General features: G+C 38.2%; 1 protein-coding gene across 12 annotated transcripts in view; it reads right to left on the reverse strand.

Annotated features, from left to right (window-relative positions):
- The window catches only part of PAK3 (p21 (RAC1) activated kinase 3), a 429,164-nt gene that overhangs the window by 36,197 nt on the left and 370,632 nt on the right, over positions 1-22,335 (reverse strand). For all 12 annotated transcript variants that reach the window (XM_027535201.1, XM_027535199.1, XM_027535196.1 and 9 more), the window contains one exon: positions 19,560-19,623. In XM_027535201.1, the coding sequence (XP_027391002.1) occupies positions 19,560-19,623 (64 nt within the window). The remainder of the gene's footprint in view (positions 1-19,559; positions 19,624-22,335) is intronic.

A 22,335-nucleotide genomic window follows, 5' to 3' on the forward strand; every position in this document is an offset into this window, starting at 1 on the left:
TTATTTGGTTGATCACTGTGTTGGAGAAGACTCTTGAGAGTCCCTTGGACTGCAAGGAGATCCAACCAGTCCATTCTGAAGGAGATCAGCCCTGGGATTTCTTTGGAAGGAATGATGCTAAAGCTGAAACTCCAGTACTTTGGCCACCTCATGTGAAGAGTTGACTCATTGGAAAAGACTCTGATGCTGGGAGGGATTGGGGGCAGGAGGAGAAGGGGATGACAGAGGATGAGATGGCTGGATGGCATCACTGACTCGATGGACATGAGTCTGAGTGAACTCCGGGAGTTGGTGATGGACAAGGAGGCCTGGCGTGCTGCGATTCATGGGGTCGCAAAGAGTCGGACACGACTGAGCGACTGATCTGATCTGATCTAATGTATTTGTTAAGTTTCCAAATTATAATCCATGGATCACTAGAAATCTTTTTAAGCATCTGGGAGTTTCCAAGATATCTTGGTGTTTCAAATTCACAAGAGAAATTTGATACTTACCTAAGATGAAGCTAATTAAAATATCATATACATTTCCTTTTAGTGAGAATTACATCAACTTGTGATTGCATGTCTCACGCTGATCAAATGCTCTAAGTAGCAGTTACATGTTTTTGGTTTTTGTTTTTGGTTCACCAAGTATGGGAAATAAGCTATAATAAATATAGTTTAATAGTTATTATTATTCACAATCTGGAGTTCATAAGGACAAATAATTGAAGGAATCTTTGCTGGTAAGGTTGGGAAGTACTCTCCTTGTAATAGTTGATGCACAGTTGTGTGTAGTCACAAAGAAACAGTCTTTGTGTCAACAAGATGCCTCAGTGATTCCCAAAAGACAAACTTTGCAACAGCTGGGGTATGTTGAAGTATCTCATTAGGTATCTTTATAAAATCTGTCAATCACTTTCACAGAAAAAAAAAGTCAGTATCATGTAGCACTTTAGGAGATAATAATGGCAGAAATCAAAGTGACAAAGGTAGCAGTTAAAACTCCTAATCCTCTGGTATATTGGGGCTGAGGTGTTAAAATGGTCAACATTGATTTTTATGGCATTTAATTACATTGATCCCTTTTATTCTCCTATTGCAGTTATACTGAAGCCAGATTGCTGTAGGGAGAACATTTGTTTATGATAGGGATTTTGTGTACTCCAAACCTTAGTCCTTCAAATGGTATAAAGAAATCATGCCTTATCAGGACCCAAGGGACTATAGAGATCATCCAGGTTAACTTCCTCACTACAGATGAGAAATCTGAAGCACAGAGAGTTTGGTGAACTATGATTCAAGAATATTAAACCAATAGATTGCTCAACCATTGGGCCTCATCAGCAATTACAGTGTAGTGTGTACTGCTGGGTTCTTGGCATCACATTAGATGCTTTATCAACAGTTTCTTCCTGACCTGGTCAAGCACTTAATACTCAAATGGAAACACTGGCATCTAGCCTAAAGGGTCCAAAAGGAAACAAACAATTCACTATTTCTCCCTTTCCTCTAAAGACAAGTCAGTTTATGTACCAGTAATCTTCACCACGTTTCGATGTTTCTTGCTCAGAGCCAAGGTCAACCAATGGTAGGACTTATAATTTAAATAAATTACTCTGATTTCAGCATCTAAATAGATTAGAGGCAGTAAAGAAGGGCAGGGCTAAGAAGAAGCTCTTGCTCTGGGAGAAAATGGGAAGAGAAAGAGGACTAGAGGGTTCAAGGAGAGCCTCATGGGAATAAGAGTGAGACAGAAAGAAGAATAGGGCATTATTCACATTTAAGGTTTCATAAGTATAAATCTGATGCTAATGAGATCACAGTCAAGAGTTAAATCCACATTTAGGTTGGCTATTTTTTACATTTACTTTGACTTCTACTGCTGCTGCTAGAAAAGACTATCATTTATTGAGCCTTACTTTCTGCCTGCTCTCTGTAAATGGATGAGCTCCCTTAATGTTCACCCTATACAACCCTATGAGATAAGTTCTATTATCTTCCTTTCACAAATGAGGAAATGGGAAATGTTAAGTAGCTTGCCAAAAGTTACAGAGGGTCAGCAGCTGAGCTAAAAAATCCATTTGTTTGATCCACAGCCCATTGTCTTAACCACCATTTCATGCTCTGCTATAGATCTTTACGATTTTTACAATGCAAGTGTGGTACTTCCCAAAGCCCACATTTGTATCTACTATGCTAAGCTGCCTCCCTAAAATATTTCTCTTGTCTCTAATTTTCTATTCACTTAGTCCATGTGCCCCATTGTGAACCATTTAACTTGTCCCTGGACACAACCAGAGATCAAATTGCCAACATCCGCTGGATCATCGAAAAAGCAGGAGAGTTCCAGAAAAACATCTATTTCTGCTTTATTGACTATGCCAAAGCCTTTGACTGTGTGGATCACAATAAACTGTGGAACATTCTGAAAGAGATGGGAATACCAGACCACCTGACCTGCCTCTTGAGAAATCTGTATGCAGGTCAGGAAGCAACAGTTAGAACTGGATATGGAACAACAGACTGGTTTCAAATAGGAAAAGGAGTACATCAAGGCTGTATATTGTAACCCTGCTTATTTAACTTATATGCAGAGTACATCATGAGACACACGGGGCAGGATGAAGCACAAGCTGGAATCAAGATTGCCGGGAGAAATATCAATAACCTCAGATATGCAGATGACACCACCCTTACGGCAGAAAGTGAAGAAGAACTAAAGAGCCACTTGATGAACATGAAAGAGGAGAGTGAAAAAGTTGGCTTAAAGCTCAACATTCAGAAAACTAAGATCACAGCATCCAGTCCCATCACTTCATGGCAAATAGATGGGGAAACAGTGGAAATAGTGGCTGACTTCATTTTTTGGGGCTCCAAAATCACTGTAGATGGTGATTGGAGCCATGAAATTAAAAGACGCTCACTCCTTGGAAGGAAAGTTATGACCAACCTAGACAACATATTAAAAACCAGAGACATTTACTTTGTCAACTAAGGTCTGTCTAGTCAAGGCTATGGTTTTTCTAGTAGTCATGTATGTATGTGAGAGTTGGACTATAAAGAAAGCTGAGCGCTGAAGAATTGATGCTTTTGAACTGTGGTGTTGGAGAAGACTCTTGAGAGTCCCTTGGTCTGCAAGGAGATCCAACTAGTCCATTCTAAAGGAGATCAGTCCTGGGTGTTCATTGGAAGGAAGGACTGATGTTGAAGCTGAAACTCCAGTGCTTCGGGCACCTGATGCGAAGAGCTGATTCATTTGAAAAGACCCTGATGCTGGAAAAGATTGAAGGCAGGAGGGAAAGGGGAAGACAGAGGGTGAGATGGTTGGATGGCATCACCAACTCAATGGACATGAGTTTGGGTAAACTCTGGGAGTGGGTGATGGACAGGTAGGCCTGGCATGCTGTGGTTCATGGGGTCGCAGAGAGTTGGACACAACTGAGCGAATGAACTGAACTGAACTGGACACAATAAGTTTGATTCCTTTGGAAGAACCATAGAAGATGGTTCTTCCTGTTTCTGAATCAGTTAAGATTGGTCATGCAGCCAAGAGTTAATTGGACCTAGAATTAGTTCTTAGGACTGGACTTTATCTTCCGCTGAGTATATAAGATACACGTACTCCTTGTAGGCCTTTATGTAGAAACTGTCTCTCTATATTAATATAGTGAGATATAATATAGTGAGTTTGATATTAAAAAATATATTTTATATATATTTATATATATATTTTATATAGATATCATTTTATATGTTAAAATATGATATCTATATATAAAAATATATAGATATCATATTTTCAATACTCCCACATATTTACTTGTTTTGGTAAGACATATTCTTTAAGGGGCTTCCCTGGCTCAGTGGTAAATAATCCACCTGCCTATGCAGAAAAGGTGGGTTCAATCCCTGGGTCGGGAAAACTCCCTGGAGAAGGGAATGGCTACCCACTCCTGTATTCTTGCCTGGAGAATCCCATGGACAGAGGAGCCTGGTGGGTTACAGTCCATAGGTTCGCAAGAGTCAGCCATGATTTAGCAACTAAACAATGGCTAAACAAGAGTCCCTTAGGGCTCAGGAACAGTAACAATGTTACCATTACTGGCAATAATGCTGCCAGGAAAGAAGAGATTCAGAGTTTCTTATAATTTGCCACTCAAAAATTCATCACTAAGTTAATAAAAAATTGTGCAAAAATCATGTTATCTCAGTACCCTTTTAAGTATACAGAATGTGGTGAAGGGCCAGATGATATAGTCTTTAATTACTAGGATTATAAACAGGAACAGGCAATTTTTTGTTCTTTAGCTAGGGCATGACTTTCCCCAGTGTATTCATGGTCATCTAATTTTAAATAGAGTTGTAACGCATTATTGGTGTGGGACCAGGGAGCTCAGTGGATTATAGTCCAGTGATAATGAGGCCACATTTACAAGGCTTAATCCATGGAAAGGCCTGCTAACTCTCAACTATTCACTCCAACATTAAGTCTAAACAACTGTTTGCCAGTGTGCACTATTGGTTTCAAGAGGGCCTAGACAGGAAAAAGGTAGGGGAGGCAGGTGGCTTAATCCAAGCTCATTACTGTGGCTGGAAAAAAACAACTTGAAGTGCAACCTCTGCTAATGGTGGCTGATTGAGTGGCATCCTCATTCTTTACAAGTGACAGCACACAACACAGTGCATTTAAGAGTATTAACTAGAACTGTGTTTGAGTGTCTCCTGTGGATGTACAGGTCAGCAGTGGACTGCCGCAGGGGCAGGGGCTCTGGGTGCAGCAGACTTGGGTATGGCATAAGCCCGCTTGGAGGAGGTTGCCATTAACCCCAACATACAGCTGCCAGAACTTACACAGGACTGGGGAAATAGACATTTGGAGGGCACAAACAGAACCTTATGGGCACCAGGACCCAGAAGAAAGGAGCAGTGACTGCACAAGAGACTGACCTAGACTTGCCTGTGAGTGTCCAAGAGTCTCCGGTGGAGGCGTGGGTCGGTAGTGGCCTGCTGCAGGGTTGGGGGCACTGAGTGAGCAGTGTGTGCATGGGACCTTTTGAAGGAGGTCGCCATTATCTTTATTACTTCCACAAAAGTTTGGCCTCAGGTCAAATAATAGGGAGGGAATACAGCCCCAACCATCAACAGAAAATTGGATTAAAGATTTACTGATCATGGTCCCGCCCATCAGAACAAGACCCAGTTTCCCCCTCAGTCAGTCTCTCCCATCAGGAAGCTTCCATAAGCCTCTTATCCTTCTCTATCAGAGGGCAGACAGAGTGAAAACCACAATCACAGGAAACTAACCAATCTGATCAAATGGACCACAGCCTTGTCTAACTCAATGAAACTATGAGCCATGCTGTGTAGGGCCACCCAAGACGGACAGGTCATGGTGGAGAGTTCTGACAAAATGTGGTCCACTGAAGAAGGGAATGGCAAACCACGTCAGTACTCTTACCTTGAGAACCCCATGAACAGTATGAAAAGGAAAAAAGATAGGACACTGAAAAAGGAACTCCCCAGGTGGGTAGGTGCCCAATATGCTACTGGAGATCAGTGGAGAAATAACTCCAGAAAGAATGAAGAGATGGAGCCAAAGCAAAAACAACACCCAGTTGTGGATGTGACTGGTGATGGAAGTAAAGTCCAATGCTGTAAAGAGCAATATTGGATAGGAACCTGGAATGTTCAGTTCATGAATCAAGGCAAATTAGAAGTGCTCCAACAGGAGACGGCAAGAGTGAAGGTCAACATTTTAGGAATCAGCGAACTAAAATGGACTGGAATGGGTGAATTTAACTCAAATGACCATTATATCTACTACCGTGGGCAAGAATCCCTTAGAACAAATGGAGTAGCCATCATAGTCAACAAAGGAGTCCAAAATGCAGTACTTGGATGCAATCTAAAAAACGAGAGAATTATCTGTTTGTTTCCAAGACAAACCATTCAATATCACAGTAATCCAAGTCTATGCCACGAACAGTAATGCTGAAGAAGCTGAAGTTGAATGGTTCTATAAAGACCTACAAGACATTCTAGAACTAACACCCAAAAAAGATGTCCTTTTCATTATAGGGGACTGGGATCCAAAAGTAGGAAGTCAAGAAACACCTGGAGTAACAGGCAAATTTGGCCTTGGAATACGGAATGAAGCAGGGCAAAGACTAATAGAGTTTTACCAAGAAAATGCACTGGTCATAGCAAACACCCTCTTCCAACAACACAAGAGAAGACTCTACACATGGACATCACCAGATAGTCAATACCGAAATCAGATTGATTATATTCTTTGCAGCCAAAGATGGAGAAGCTCTATACTATACAGTCAGCAAAAACAAGACCAGGAGCTGGAGCTGAGTGTGACTCAGATCATGAACTCCTTATTGCCAAATTCAGACTGAAATTGAAGAAGGTAGGGAAAACCACTAGACCATTCAAGTATGATCTAAATCAAATCCCTTATGATTATACAGTGGAAGTGAAAAAGATTCAAGGAATTAGATCTGATAGAGAGAGTGCCTGATTATGGACAGAAGTTCCTGACATTGTACATGAAGCAGGGATCAAGACCATCCCCAAGAAAAACAAATGCAAAAAGGCAAAATGGTTGTCTGAGGAGGCCTTACAAATAGCTGTGAAAAGAAAAGAAGTAAAAGGCAAAGGATAAAAAGAAAGATATACCCATTTGAATGCAGAGTGCCAAAGAATAGCAGAGAGAGAAAATAAAGCCTTCCTCAGTGACCCATGCAAAGAAATGGAGAAAAACAATACAATGGGAAAAACTAGAGATCTCGTCAAGAAAATTAGAGATATCATGGGAACATTTCATGCAAGGATGGGCACAAAAAAGGACACAAATGGTATGGACCTAATACAAGCAGAAGATATTAAGAAGAGGTGGCAAGGATACACAGAAGAACTATACAAAAAAGATCTTCATGACCCAGATAATCATGATGGTGTGATCACTCAACTAGAGCCAGATATCCTGGAATGCGAAGTTAACTGGGCCTTAGGAAGTATCACTATGAACAAAGCTAGTGGAGGTGATGGAATTCCAATTGAGCTATTTCAAATCCTAAAAGATGATGCTGTGAAAGTGCAGCACTCAATATGCTAGCAAATTTGGAAAACTCAACAGTGGCCACAGGACTGGAAAAGGACAGTTTTCATTCCAATCCCAAAGAAAGGCGATGCCAAAAAATGCTGAAACTACCACACAATTGCACTCATCTCACAGGCTAGCAAAGTAATGTTCAAAATTCTCCAAGCCAGGCTTCAACAATATGTAAACTGTGAACTTCCAGATGTTCAAGCTGGTTTTAGAAAAGGCAGGGAACCAGAGATCAAATTGCCAAAATCTGTTGGGTCATCGAAAAAGTGAGAGAGTTCCAGAAAAACATCTATTTCTGCTTTATTGACTATGTGAAAGCCTTTGACTGTGTGGATCACAACAAACTGTGGAACATTCTTCAAGAGATGGGAATATCAGACCACCTGACCTGCCTCCTGAGAAATCTGTATGCAGGTCAAGAAGCAACGGTTAGAACCAGACATGGAACAACAGACTGGTTCCAAATAGGAAAAAGAATATGTCAAGGCTGTATACTGTCACCCTGCTTATTTAATTTATATGCAGAGTATATCATGAGAATTGCTGGACTGCATGAAGCACAAGCTGGAATCAAGACTGGTGGGAGAAATACCAATAACCTCAGATATGCAGATGACACCACCCTTATGGCAGAAAGCAAAGAAGAACTAAAGAGCCACTTGATGAAAGTGAAAGAGGAGAGTGAAAACATTGGCTTAAAGCTCAACATTCAGAAAACTAAGATCATGGCATCTAAGATCCCATCACTTCATGGGAAATAGATGGGGAAACAATGGAAATAGTGACAGACTTTATTTTGGGGGGCTCCAAAATCACTGCAGATGGTGACTGCAGCCATGAAATTAAGACACTTGCTCCTTGGAAGAAAAGCTATGACCAACCAAGACAGCATATTAAAAAGCAGAAACATTACTTTGCCAACAAAGGTCTGTCTAGTCAAAGCTTTGGTTTTTCCAGTAGTCATGTATGGATGTGAGAGTTGGACTATAAAGAAAGCTGAGCACCAAAGAATTGATGCTTTCGAACTGTGATGTTGGAGAAGACTCTTGAGAGTCCCTTGGACTGCAAGGAGGTCCAACTAGTTCATCCTAAAGGAAATCAGTCCTGAATATTCATTGGAAGGACTGATGTTGAAGCTGAAACTCCAATCCTTTGCCACTTGATGCAAAGAACTGACTCCTTTGAAAACACCCTGATGCTGGGAATGATTGAAGGTGGGAAAAGAAGGGGATGACAGAGGATGAGATGGTTGGATGGCATCACCGACTCAATGGACATGAGTTTGAGTAGGCTCTGGCAGTTGGTGATGGACAGTGAAGCCTGGCATGCTGTAGTCCATGGGGTTGCAAAGAGTCAGACATGACTGAGGGACTGAACTGATTTGAACTGAAGTAGAGCAAAAAGCATCTTCCATTTCTCCATAAACACTGTTCTTCACATATGCTAATGTGTTTCCAGTCCCCTTCATCACAAAATCTACTATGAAGCTCAGACTGCATCTATTTAGTTCCTCATACCAGTGTTCTATCTTGTACAGCCCTGAATAGATCCCATGAGGAGGCAAACACTTTGGGGGCGGGTGGTCTTACCCAAAGAATCACTTCTGTAAGCCCTCGAGTTACCACTTCTGCTCTTGCAAATATTTTCTTGAACAAAGAAAAACAAGTCAGAGGTTTTATTCTCAGCACTTATCTCTGAGTTCTATGCTGAATACTGCTTTGTCAGATTTGCAAAGCAAGCTGTTATTCATCCAGTCCTTGAAGAAACAAGTTTCAAAAATAATGGTTTTCCATATGGGAACATTATGTTACAATAATAAGAAGAGATAAGTCTGCAAAATACTTAATGTGATATATTTTCTTGCTTAAGCACTAAAACTAAAGTTAATTTAGAGGGATGGGGACTGGGGGCTTCCAAATAATGTTTGTTTGCAATTACTGATGAAGTGGTCATATGCTATGATTGGCAAAGATCCAGAGGTAGACAAAAATTTCTTTGCATCAGATATGCATCTTTATGTATAGGAGGAAAATGATTTCAAGAAATCCTCCCATTGTCACTTGCTGACAAATTGAGCTGCATGGCTGATCTAATATATGAAGAGACACGACATGCAACAAAGATACTCTGGTATAATATAAACATGGATTATATTGGCCAATGGATTGTTCAGGATAGCCTTCTCTTTTGACAGATAATTTCTTGTTAGAATATCTTTCTTAAACATTTTTTCCTTTGAAAATAAGTGTGGGGACAGTTTTTATTATTGTACTAAAACCCCACATATTTGAACATGGTGTGTTGGCGAGAGTGTGGACAAACAGGCACCCTCATACATTGTTGGTGGGAGTGTTAAATGGAACAACCTCTATGGAGGGCAACTTGGAAATGAAAAATACACTTATCTTTTAATGTAACAATTCCACTTTTAGGATTTTATCCTAATGATAAACTTGCGTATGTATGAAATGGCTTATTTGTTTATAGTAGCAAAATATTGGAAACAAGCTAAATGTCTATCCATTTGGGCCTGGTACATCTAAACAGCAAAACACTGTGGATCTGTTAAAAAGAATGGAGCACCAAGATGGAGCCATCTCTAAGACATAGGCACATGGTAACAAAGGAGATATACAGTGTTAACATTGTTAAAAATATATGCACAGCCTGCACGTGCACACACACAAAGAGAAATGCACCATATTTCCCAAATACAAGGGAAGGGGTTCTCTCCCAATTCTTTCTTCAGAAAAAAAGGGAATGGCCTTATATTCATATCCTTATAAAATCGTTTATGTAATGTAGTAATTCTCCATTCCCATTTATTTTTATCCACAAACTACAGTTTAGGAGAGACACAGTAAGTGGGAATATTCTCAATCAATGCTAGTTTTGGATGCTCATAAAGAGTATCTGTCAGAATTGGAAAAAAAGGATGTAAGTACATTATTTCTTAAGGAATGACCTCATAAATGCAGGTGTTAGATATAAAAACAAACTTTTTTAAAGCTCATTTCCAAACTTAATGCAACTTAAATGGGAAGGAAATCTATGAAAGAGGGGATATATGAATATGTATAACTAAATCACTTTGCTGTATAGTAGAAACCAAAACATTATAAAATGATTTTACTCCAATAAATTATTTTAATTTAAAAAATAAACCAAAAAACAAAATGAATGCAATGAAAAGGGCTCCCAGTAGGTAAAGATGGGACAGTTTGACCATCAAAAACAGTAATAGGTGAATTGAAACAGACTGAAAACATAAAAAAACCCACGAATTTATAAAGATTTTTTTTAAATAAAAGATCTTTATAAATACAGTATACTAACGCATATATATGGAATTTAGAAAGATGGTAACAATAACCTGGTGTACGAGACAGCAAAAGAGACACTGATGTATAGAACAGTCTTATGGACTCGGTGGGAGAGGGAGAGGGTGGGAAGATTTGGGAGAATGACATTGAAACATGTAAAATATCATGTAAGAAACGAGTTGCCAGTCCAGGTTCGATACACGATACTGGATGCTTGGGGCTGGTGCACTGGGACGACCCAGAGGGATGGTATGGGGAGGGAGGAGGGAGGAGGGTTCAGGATGGGGAATACATGTATACCTGTGGCGGATTCATTTTGATATTTGGCAAAACTAATACAATTATGTAAAGTTTAAAAAAAAAAAAAAAGAGAATACTTCCCTCTCCCACTTAAATCAAAATACCTCTCATTGGACACCTTTGGAAGTAGCTTGAGTACCAACATGTTATACTGAAAAATGGCAATTTAAAAATTAAGTATTTATCTTGACTTCCCTGCATGAGCTATATTTCAGGGCAACCAAAGACTCCCCAGCTAAAGAGACAAAGTTCTTATATAAGTATTTTAACCAATAAGTGTAGACAGAATGATAAAATTTAAAAAATGGCCATTCTGTAACCTCTAATGAAATCATTGATTGGGGCAATAATCATCAATAGATGAAACCATTAGATGAAAGGCTGATGACAAAATTTGCATTGGAGGGGACAACTACCCAGTGAGTCTTTTGATGTACTCATCACTGAAACATGGGACAATCAGACACTGTACCTCTTGATATAATATACTATAAAACACAGAGCACCACAGACAAAGAAATCTTACCCCAAACTGAACCTGAGCTTAATTAAGCATCTAGATCTAACTTCCATTTATAGGAAATACAAGAAACATGGAAGCAAGGTAAATGGAATCAAATAAAACCAATAGACAAGTCCATGAAGTGCATACTCTACAAGATGCTGATGCGTTTGTTCAGTAAGTAAATGGCAGCAGTAAAAGAAAGATGCTTTAGAGCAGGGTACCTAGGCCAAGGACTGGTACCAGTTGTGGGCCCATTACATTTAGTGGCAGGTGAGCAAGTGAAGCTTCATCTGTATTTACAGCTGCTCCCCATCGCTTGCATTACCACCCGAGCTCTGCCTCTTGTCAGATCAGTGGGTACCATTAGATTCTCACAGGGGTGCAAACTTCCTGTGAGCTGTGCATGCAAGGGATCTAGGTTGTGCACTCCTTATGAGAATCATCCTGAAACCATCCCCTCACCATCGGTCTGTAGAAAAATTATCTTCCATGAAACCAGTCCCTGGTGCCAAAAAGGTTGGGTACCACTGCTTAGAGTACAGAGATTTAAGAGACACAACCAAATGCGATATGTGAATCTTTTTGGATACTGATGTGAACAAATAAACCAACTTAAATTTCTGTTACATTTATCAGATTTACACAAGAGTAGAAAAAATTGTATGGGACCTCCCATATTCTTATCACCCAAATTCAACATTTATTATTATTTTTAATATAATCACCATGCCATTAAAACATGTATAAAAATTTAATATCAAACACCCAGTTGATAATCAAGAGTTGACCATTTGTCTCAAAAATGCAGTTTTTATGGAATGTGAAAGTGGAATTTCCATAAATGAAAGTGGACTTCTATAAGTGAAGATGGACTTTCCACAAAAACTGCATTTTTGGGACAAATGGCCAACTCTTGATTATCAGCTGGGTGTTGGATGTTAAATTTTTATACATGTTATAATGTCATGGTGATTATATTAAAAATAATAATAAATATTGAATTTGGATGATAAAAATATGGGAGGTCCTATTCCTATACAATTTTCTCTACTCTTGTGTAAGTCTGAAAAATGTAACAGAGATTTTTAAAAGTGATATAGTATAGAGTTACATTGTTAAGATCTAAATCTACACCTACAAGATAGATTCAGAAGACAATCATCTTAATGTCATATAAATGGGTAATTGTAACTAGGAATAAAATATCCAGGATCAGAATCATATGTAGATTCAAAAATATTTCCTCTCAAAGATCTTAGATGGAAGTCAGATGATGTACTTGGCTAACTGCTGGGGACTCAAAAAGGGGGCTCCGGGATTAGAAAAAACAATAAAGATGCATGGGCAGATTTTGAATTATACTGTTTGTGAAATGTTGAGAGTAGAAAAATGTCTTCTAATTTATAAATGATTTTATATAATGTGTGGTTTTAAATATGTAAATAAGGGTGAATTTACAAGTTAAACATCATAAGTAGATACTCACCATTTATTCATATATCTAATAGTCTGTGTATTCAAGTGAGTCAAAAAACAGTGTCACCTAATATTTGAGCATATATGATATGTATAAGCACACATGTACACATGTGTATGTGTTTGTGTAAGTGTGCAGAGATTTTGTGAAAATAAAGAAATCATAAAAAACCTCTTTCTGGAAGTTTTCTTCATGCAAGGTGACTGAGAGGCTGAGAGGAAAGGGTTGGAGGGACACTTACTTTTCACTGTCTACTCCTCTGTATCTTCTATCATGTCCAAGTATTACCTACTTAAAAGAATTAAACTCAAACAAAGAAAAAACATGGTATTGCTTATATCTCTCAATTTGTTTCATAACATAGCCCCAACTAACCTTTCTAGCATTATTTCCTGTTAACTTCCCTGCCAAAATATACTTCTGACTGTCTATAGAATTGGAATTCTTGATTTAATTCTCCTAGTCTTTTCAGTATGCATTCATCCAATACTTGCTGAATACTTACTCTATGCCAGACATTATTGCAGATCCTAGGGATATCAAAATGAATGAAACCTACAGTCTGAAGCAGGTGTTCACTTGGTTTTCTTCAGCTGAAACTTGCTATAATCTCTACTTGTTAAATCCCAATATTCAAGCACATCCTCCTTGAAGAGTTTTTCATCATACCTGTCCCCTGGCTATAAATGATTTGTCCCCTTCTCCCTGTCCCCATAGCTCTTAGTAATTATTTACAATATTTACTGTATTTTGCTAACCGTGGGTGTGACTTTTACCCCTAAAAATAACTATCATTTCCGGAGCCCTTCACTATGTGCTCCGTACTGTGCAAAGCACTTTAAATATCTTCTCTCATTCATTTCTCACAACCTTATAAGGTATGTGAATTCTGCCTACTATGACTGAGAGAACTGGTGCTTAAACTAAATGCCCTCCCCACAGCCTTCTGACTTCAGAATCTGGGCTTTCTTTCTCTTCAAACTTTCCAAATAGTCTCCCTTTATTTCACCATGGATTTCAGAATTTCAACCAATTTTATATGTCTAGACAAGCTAAGATATATGTGGTGTAGACGTGCCTGTGCAGATCTAAGCTGTAGGATTCAGGAGGACATAGAAAAGATGTTAGGGCCGCAACAGCCAGAGAGCGATTTGTGAGGGAGATGACAGTGAAGAAGATAAGAGTATGTGGATAAAGATGGGGGAAAGGTAGATGCATCTGGGAGTGAGGTGGTCCAGCTTATTTCTTAATACAACTCTCCATTTCTCTGTGTTAAATGTTCTGAGAGCTAGTAAGGTCTCTGTTGACTTCTAGAACCTAGTTCTTAACTACTACTCTGCATTCCACATAGTAGACCCTTGACAAAAGTTTGCTGAATGAAACACATTATTTGTTAAACTGGATCCAAACTATTTCCTCTGAGCTGCTTCCTGAAAAATATTTTTATATTAAAATGTTGAAGAGAAAACAAACAGAAACTTGAAAGAGAAAAAAGTTTATTTTCAGTGCACTCTTATTTAAGGAAAGACCTTAAAATGAATTCAAATATATTAATGAGAAATCTGTTCAGACAGCTGCCATGTTCACAAATTCAGCCCTCTGTTACACAGCTACTGCTTATTCAGGAGTTGCACAGGTGAGCCAATGACAGCTGTTGACTGAAAATCAATATTTAATTTCGGTGTCTCACCCTACCTCATTTATTAAACAAGTTCTTTTCTATAACTATCCTAGAGAGTGAAGATGCTTAAATCTCCACCAGATATATTTCTGAGAAACTCATATTGTCAAGATAATGATAATTTGTGGGGTACCAGTCCTGTTTTCTTTCTGTTTCCTTTTAAACTATACATACATCTGCTCTAAATACTTAGATTTGGTGGCCACTTACAGCATACTTTTCACAGCAAATCTGATAAAATAATGTCATTTTTAGCCTTCAAGTCACAGCTATGGCCTCAGATGATTAAACATGCAATTCTGAATTTGATTTATGAGAGATGAAGTCCAATACTCTGGCCCCAGGCCTGAATGCTGGGAGAGCAGGAACCCATACTGGAAAAATTTTCATTTTCCAAGTAGATGAGGGTGATTAATGGAGAGGTTCCTCTCAAATCTGGCTCCCAATAGTAAGTTGTTGTGCTCCAGGGAGCTAAAAATGGAATACTGGGGCTGATTATTCCTAGCACTGAATGGTTACTAACACAGGTTTGAATGTCACCATCATAGTAGGTAAAGCAACACAATCTTTTTTAAAAAACCAAAACTCCATAAGTTTGAAAAGAAAATAAAAACTCTATACATTTATAGCTGTTGTTGTTTAGTCTCTCAGTCATGTTTGACTCTTTGCGACACCATGGACTGTATAGCCTGCCAGGTTCCTCTGCCCATGGGATTTCCCAGGCATGAATAGTGCAGTGCGTTGCCATTCCCTTCTCCAGGGGATCTTCCCAACCAGGGATCAAACCTGCATCTCCTTAGTTGTAGGCAGATTCTTTACCACTAAGCCACCAAGGAAGCCCACATATTGAGAGTAGACTCTAGTTTATCTAACTTGGGTCAATATTTCATGGGAAAATTCATTGAGAGCAATTTAAGTAAAAGGAAAATTAAGTGTTTTTTTTCCTGATCTAGAGAGAAATAAATCAATATTTTGCTCATTCCCTTAAAAATTAAGAGAGCAAAAATCTACTCAAAAATGAATAAGAAATGGGTTTATTATATAAATGATAGAGTTAGAGTAAATAAATAGATTTAAGTTACTAGCTTACATCTTTAATACTATGCAAATACATCTTGATTTTATATGATGACCATTTTAGTTGGATGTGTATGTGAATATGGGCAGAAGGTGAAGCTAACATAGGTAAAAAAGACAGACATGTGACACACACAAATAGCCAAACAGCCCAAGGAGAATGTGAGACTGATCTAGTCATTATGAGAAACAGTTGAAGACACATTGGGAAAAAAGAGAGACAGAAGGAGCTAGAAAGACATGCATATACTCAGGAAAAGACAGAGCACAGAAGAAAGGGAGAGCTAGAAAGTCAAACATTTTTATTAGTTCAACAAATATTTATTGGGGCAAAAACAGATCAAGAGAAATGGGGAAAGCAGACAGAGGAAGCTATATAAATCTCTGAGCTTGGCCAAATGAACTCTGGCTGTTGATTAAAACTGTTTTAGGGGGATTTGCTAAGTACAAAAGGACTGTGCTAGACAATAAAAGGCTATAAAAAGGATAAATCAAAAAGAGTCCTGGGGGGAGGCTGGGAGGGAGGCTCATGAGAAAAGGGAGATACATACATATATATGTGTGTACTTATGCCTGATTTACATTGTTGTATGGCAGAAACCAACACATCTTTCTTAAGCAATTATCCTCCAATTAAAAATTAAAATTAAAAAAAAAAGAATGCAGAGAAAGTGATAGGTTTGGGGGAACCATCAATATTTAGGCAATAGAAAATGTAAAACCAAATAGCTTGGGGCCAATTCAACTCCTCCCTGTAAAATAATGCTGGTTAGAGCAAATTAATATTTTGAGTATGAACCCTCATCAAATATAACTGTAATAAAATTAGGTAAATTGAGAACTCCCCCCCCCAAAAAAAAATGACTCCTTACCCCCTAAGGGCTTATTTAAAAGCTGATGTGGTCTGTGAGTGAACTATCTGCCAGTTTCATCATTCTTGAAAATGATGAACTTGTTGGGATGTTAAAACAAATCTTTCTGCAGTGGCAAGCAAGATTTCTGCTTTGATTTTTCATTTTAGATTGCAAAAGCTTTACAAAGGTATGCAGAAATAGAGAACTCTCCTTTTGCACCTTCAGAGGTTAGAGGCACAAATATCATCCAGGAGGGGAAATCTCTTTGGTATGCAAAATAGCTTGGCAGTCTAATCTTTGTTCTTGGAGAAATCAGTCTTGCTTCATTATCTGGTATCTGGGAGATATTTGAAACCATCTCTTACTTTTTTCTTTTCTAAATTCAGTGATTTTTTGGCTCGGTTGGGTCTTAGTGAGAATAAACCATCAAAACAAAATTATAACATCTTTCATGCCCTAAAAGACAACTCTGAAAAAAAACACTTTATGAACAAATAAAAAGCTCCTATTTAAACCTACAACTAGGGCAGTGTTGTCCATTAAACATATTAACGTGTGCCATATTTTAAATTTGGGGGGAAGCTATATTTAAAAAAGCTTAAAGGTGACATTAATATTAATAACATATTTTACTTAACATGTATTAAAATATCAATTCAACATATAATCAATATAAACCTTATTACTATGGTATTTTGCATCATTTATTTCATAGTAACTTTTTGAAATCACGTGTCTATTTTATAATTACAGTATATCTCAATTTGGACTAGTACATTTCCAGGGCTCAATAGCCACATGGCTACCATACTGGACAGCAAAGATCTGCAATGCTATTTCTCTATGGATTGTGTATCATTTTGCAATGTTAGCTCCATCAAAGACCCAATTCAATTAAAATAAAAATCTAAAAGGTAACTTTTCCTTTCCAAGTTCCCTTAGTACATAATATTGTGTTTTTTAACCTGCCTTATGGTGTTAACCTTTTGGACAAAAAGAAAGTGAGTTAAGGTTTGTATTGATACATGGACTTGAGAAGGCAGAGCTTCCTAACTTAAATAAAACAACCAGTTCACTGGAAGCTAAGAAGGAAAACTCCAGGTGGGAAATAATGGCTACAGAAGCCAATCCTGCCCTACACTTTGGTGAATTGAGTAGGCATGTCACCCAAGGTATCCTATTTAGCCTGTTCAAGCATTCATCACTTGAGAGCCCACACTATCATTAGCAAGCTCTGTTTCTCCTGCACTTAGCATAGTGCCTGGCACATAGTTGGTATTCAATAAATGTGTGAACAAATAAATTTATGCAAATAAATAGCTCTCATTTAGTCTAGACACATTTGAAGTGCTCCATAGCTTCCCTAATAACTCAGTTGGTAAAGAATCCACCTGCAACGCAGGAGACCCCAGTTCGATTCCTGGGTTGGGAAGATCTGCTGGAGAAGGGATAGGCTACCCATTCCAATATTCTTGGGCTTCCCTTGTGGCTCAGCTGATAAAGAATCCACCTGCAATGTGGGAGACCTGGGTTCAATCTCTGGGTTGGGAAGATCTCCTGAAGAAGGGAAAGACTACCCACTCCAGCATTCTGGCCTGGAGAATTCCATGGACTGTATAGTCCATGGGGTTGCAAAGAGTTGGGCATGATTGAGTGACTTTCACTTTTATACAGCCTAATGTTAGTGGTTATGACATAGGACAGTGCAGATGTAGACCATCTCTACCATCCTGGAAAGTTCTACGGGACAGCACTGTCCTAGAGCAATGGGCAGAAATACTATTTGACTTGTTAAGTTTCAGGGGACCTCTAGACACCACAAAACTTTTTTTTTTTTTAAATGAGCGAGTGAGAATACCAGTGACATGAAATGATGAGGAATGAAGCAAGAACACAAACAGGTATACATTTTACTCTCCTAGAAAGTTCAAATGCATCACCATTATGGTTTTCATTGGAAGAAGACACTGCCATATATTTCTCCCTCAGTTTCTGCCTTCCTCTTAGGGTCTTCTCACCTTGATTCCCACCAGGCACAATCCCTGAGTATCCCTCTTACCCTCTAGTCAAAATGTCTAATGAATCCTTTCCCTCATTTCCCAACATAAGTTTGCAATTTCAAAAGACACGTTAGTACAAAAGTTGGGCGGGGCAGAGGGAGAAAGAAATAAAATATAAAAATCACAAAAAATAGTCCAACTTATATACAATATATAATTTTCTGAACCTAAGAATCCCAGGAAAAGCAGTGAGGTGGCTGAAGAAATCCTACATTCTCTTACCTGAAAACAGACTCCATTAGCTGAGGGGATAGCACAATTTTGCAGGTACATCAGCTGTATCCCTTTCTTCCCAGCCCTGGTCTCAGTCAGGAGACCTCTGGGGTGCCATCTTGGTTCCTGGCATACAGGAGTTGGTACACCTAAATATTGTATTGGCCAAAAAATTTGTTCGGGATTTTGTGTAACATCTTACCAAAAACCCAAATGAATCTGTTGGCCAACCCAATATCTTGTCTCATTTCCCCTTTAAGGATACCCCTTTAGAATGCTTCATTTCTCTTAATTTTTATTTATTTATTTTTTTAAATTTTATTTTATTTTTAAACTTTACATAATTGTATTAGTTTTGCCAAATATCAAAATGAATCCACCACAGGTATACATGATACTCTGGTTTCATTTCTCTTTAAACAAAACATTTTCCTATTTCAAACCCTGTTGCCTACTCAGGCACTCCTGCTTAGTTTCACATCGATGCTTGAGAAACATGTCTATTTATAGCTGACTTGTAGAACTGGTGACTCCCACCTTTAGCTCCCCCGAATGATCTAACCCCCTGATCTAACCCCCTGGCTTCCAGGTCTAGCTGATGGGTCAGGATTATTTGAGGAAACAGCTCCAAAGTTCAGGTTACTAGGCCCCACTCCAGACTTCTGAACCAAACCTCTGGCAGCAGGACCTGGGAATCTCCATTCTTATAAACATACTAGGTGAAAATGATGAACTCCATCCCATTCAGGAATTACTAATCTATTTCTTCATTACTCAATCTGTCAACTCTGCCCACCTCTGGATCATTCAATAAGGACCCTCCCCACCACCTGTCACTTTACACTTTGACAATGAAACATGATCTTAAGCATTAACATCCATACAGATGTAGAGGGGGAAGGAGTTTTCATATAAGCTAACGTGCATGCATGCATGCACACATGGTCTTCATATATATAATCACTTACCCTTGACCTATTTTTTCAAATCTTGTGTATTTTTTCTTTGGGTCACCAACACTCACAATGCTTCCTGAGGGGAGGGAGGGAAGAAAGAGAGAGAGAGAGACATTTAAATTGATTGATTTGCCTCTATTTAATACTAAAATTTATGATGCTAGAGCCAATGACAAATAAATGTTAGAGAAACATTCTCCCGTGGTTTCTAAAATTTATATGGATAATGATACATTTTATTAAAGTAATAAACAGTAATATATTAATTAAACTAGTAGTAATAACCCAGATGCTTATACTCAAAATTGATGATGTTTAGACAACAAAAAGAACTAATTATAACCCAACATTTATAAAAAAGTTCTCATAAAAGGATACTGTAGATTAGGAGATAAAAACATCTAAGGACTTGAACACAGTATTTAATAAAATCACTATCTTCTCTGAATTAGAGTGAAGTTGAGTACATTAAATTCTGCAGCACATTCAGTTCTGCTGGATAAATATCTCTTGAGCAATTAATATGTACCCAGTACTACAATAAGGGCAGTGGGGGATGGGGATGGGTCTAATAAAGAACACAGTTTAGTAATGAGACTTGTTGTTTTTTTAAAAAAAAAAAAAACATACATCCCCAGACACCTGAAAGTAATATAATATTGTAAGACAATTATACTTCAGTTAAAAAATTGTATAATTATAAAATAAAATCCTAAAAATCTCCACACATCCTTGAACCTAGGACCCTGCTAGCATTCAAAACATTGTTAACAGTTTAACTGAGATATGATTTCCATACCATCAAGTTCACTCATTTAAAGTGCTGGAGAGGGTGTGGAGAAAAGGGAACCCTCTTACACTGTTGGTGGGAATGCAAACTAGTACAGCCACTATGGAGAACAGTGTGGAGATTCCTTAAAAAACTGGAAATAGAACTGCCTTATGATCCAGCAACCCCACTGCTGGGCATACACACTGAGGAAACCAGAAGGGAAAGAGACACGTGTACCCCAATGTTCATCGCAGCACTGTTTATAATAGCCCGGTCAGCAGATGAATGGATAAGAAAGCTGTGGTACATATACACAATGGAGTATTACTCAGCCATTAAAAAGAATACATTTGAATCAGTTCTAATGAGGTGGATGAAACTGGAACCTATTATACAGAGTGAAGTAAGCCAGAAAGAAAAACACCAATACAGTATACTAACGCATATATATGGAATTTAGAAAGATGATAACAATAACCCTGTGTACAAGACAGCAAAAGAGACACTGATGTATAGAACAGTCTTATGGACTCTGTGGGAGAGGGAGAGGGTGGGAAGATTTGGGAGAATGCATTGAAGCATGTATAATATCATGTATGAAACGAGTTGCCAGTCCAGGTTCGATGCACGATACTGGATGCTTGGGGCTGGTGCACTGGGACGACCCAGAGGGATGGTATGGGAAGGGAGGAGGGAGGAGGGTTCAGGATGGGGAACACATGTATACCTGTGGCAGATTCATTTCGATATTTGGCAAAATTAACACAATATTGTAAAGTTTAAAATGAAAATAAAATAAAAAAAAAATAAAGTGCACAATTAAATGGCTTTGAGTAAATATTTAGGCTTATGCAAATTTACTAAATTTTACCATAATCTGATTTTAGATTATCATTCTAAAAATAAATCTTGTATGGGTTAGCAGTCACTCTGGATTCCCTCTTTGCTTACCAATTCATCCCCAGGCAAGCACTTATCTATTTACTGTTCTTGTTTCAAACACTGTGGAATAAGTTAACAAACCATACAAGAAAATCATTCATTTATCCTATTGGGCTCTGGGAAAAAATACTGGTTTTACAAGTTCAAAATATTGAATCCACTACTCAGAGGATCAATACTTGCCATTACTCAGAATCAATCTAAAGGAAGTGACATTGACTCTTGAATGCAATGCTCAAATAGGTATAGGAAAATTCTGTGCCATAGCAGCATCATGAAAATAAGTTCACAAGAGGACAACTTTGAAGGGAATCATTCATTTATCTGGATACTTTCAGCTCTCCTTTTTCTATCTGAACCTCAGTATCAGTATCAGTACTTTTAAATTATCTCAAACATCAGTATCATTACCTTTAAGTTATATCTTACTAACATGGCCCCTATTTAAAGAAGTGTGGAATCAGTAAAAAAAAGATTTATATACATGATCTAATTATGGAGTCTATCTGCTAATTGTCACTCTTATCCATTTTCTCCTCTTCATGCCCATGGCCACTGCCATTGTTTAGGCTCTCAATATCTATTGTTCAAACATTTGTGCTAGTCATTACCTAACTCTAAACTCTGCCTTCTCTAATTCCTTTTCCACAATGCCTCTGGAATAGGGTAACCATATAATTCATAAACCAAGACTGTTGGGTAAACTGAGATGTAAGGTTAGCCTACTTCAGAGTGATTTCACTCCATTATCCATAAATCCTCAAAAGTTCCTCCTTACTACAGGATCAAGTTCACATTTTTCGTCTGGCATAGAAGGCCCTTTACCACCGAGCAGCATCTAGCTCCTATCCAATCAAGTCTAACCTTATATTATTACTCTCCTCTCCAACCTTCCTACTTTATATCCTAGCAACACCATCACTATCCAAGGCTCTGGTCTTTGGACATGCTCCCTCTTTCCCTTTCTTATCAATCCCATGAATTCCTATTTATTATGTAAGTATAATATCAAGTCATCCCTTGTGAATTCTTCTCTGATCCTTCTAATGAGACTTGTGTGTGTGCTAAGTTATT

This window comes from Bos indicus x Bos taurus, chromosome X, assembly GCF_003369695.1.
Source record: "Bos indicus x Bos taurus breed Angus x Brahman F1 hybrid chromosome X, Bos_hybrid_MaternalHap_v2.0, whole genome shotgun sequence".
In the NCBI taxonomy this organism is placed as follows: Eukaryota; Metazoa; Chordata; class Mammalia; order Artiodactyla; family Bovidae; genus Bos; species Bos indicus x Bos taurus.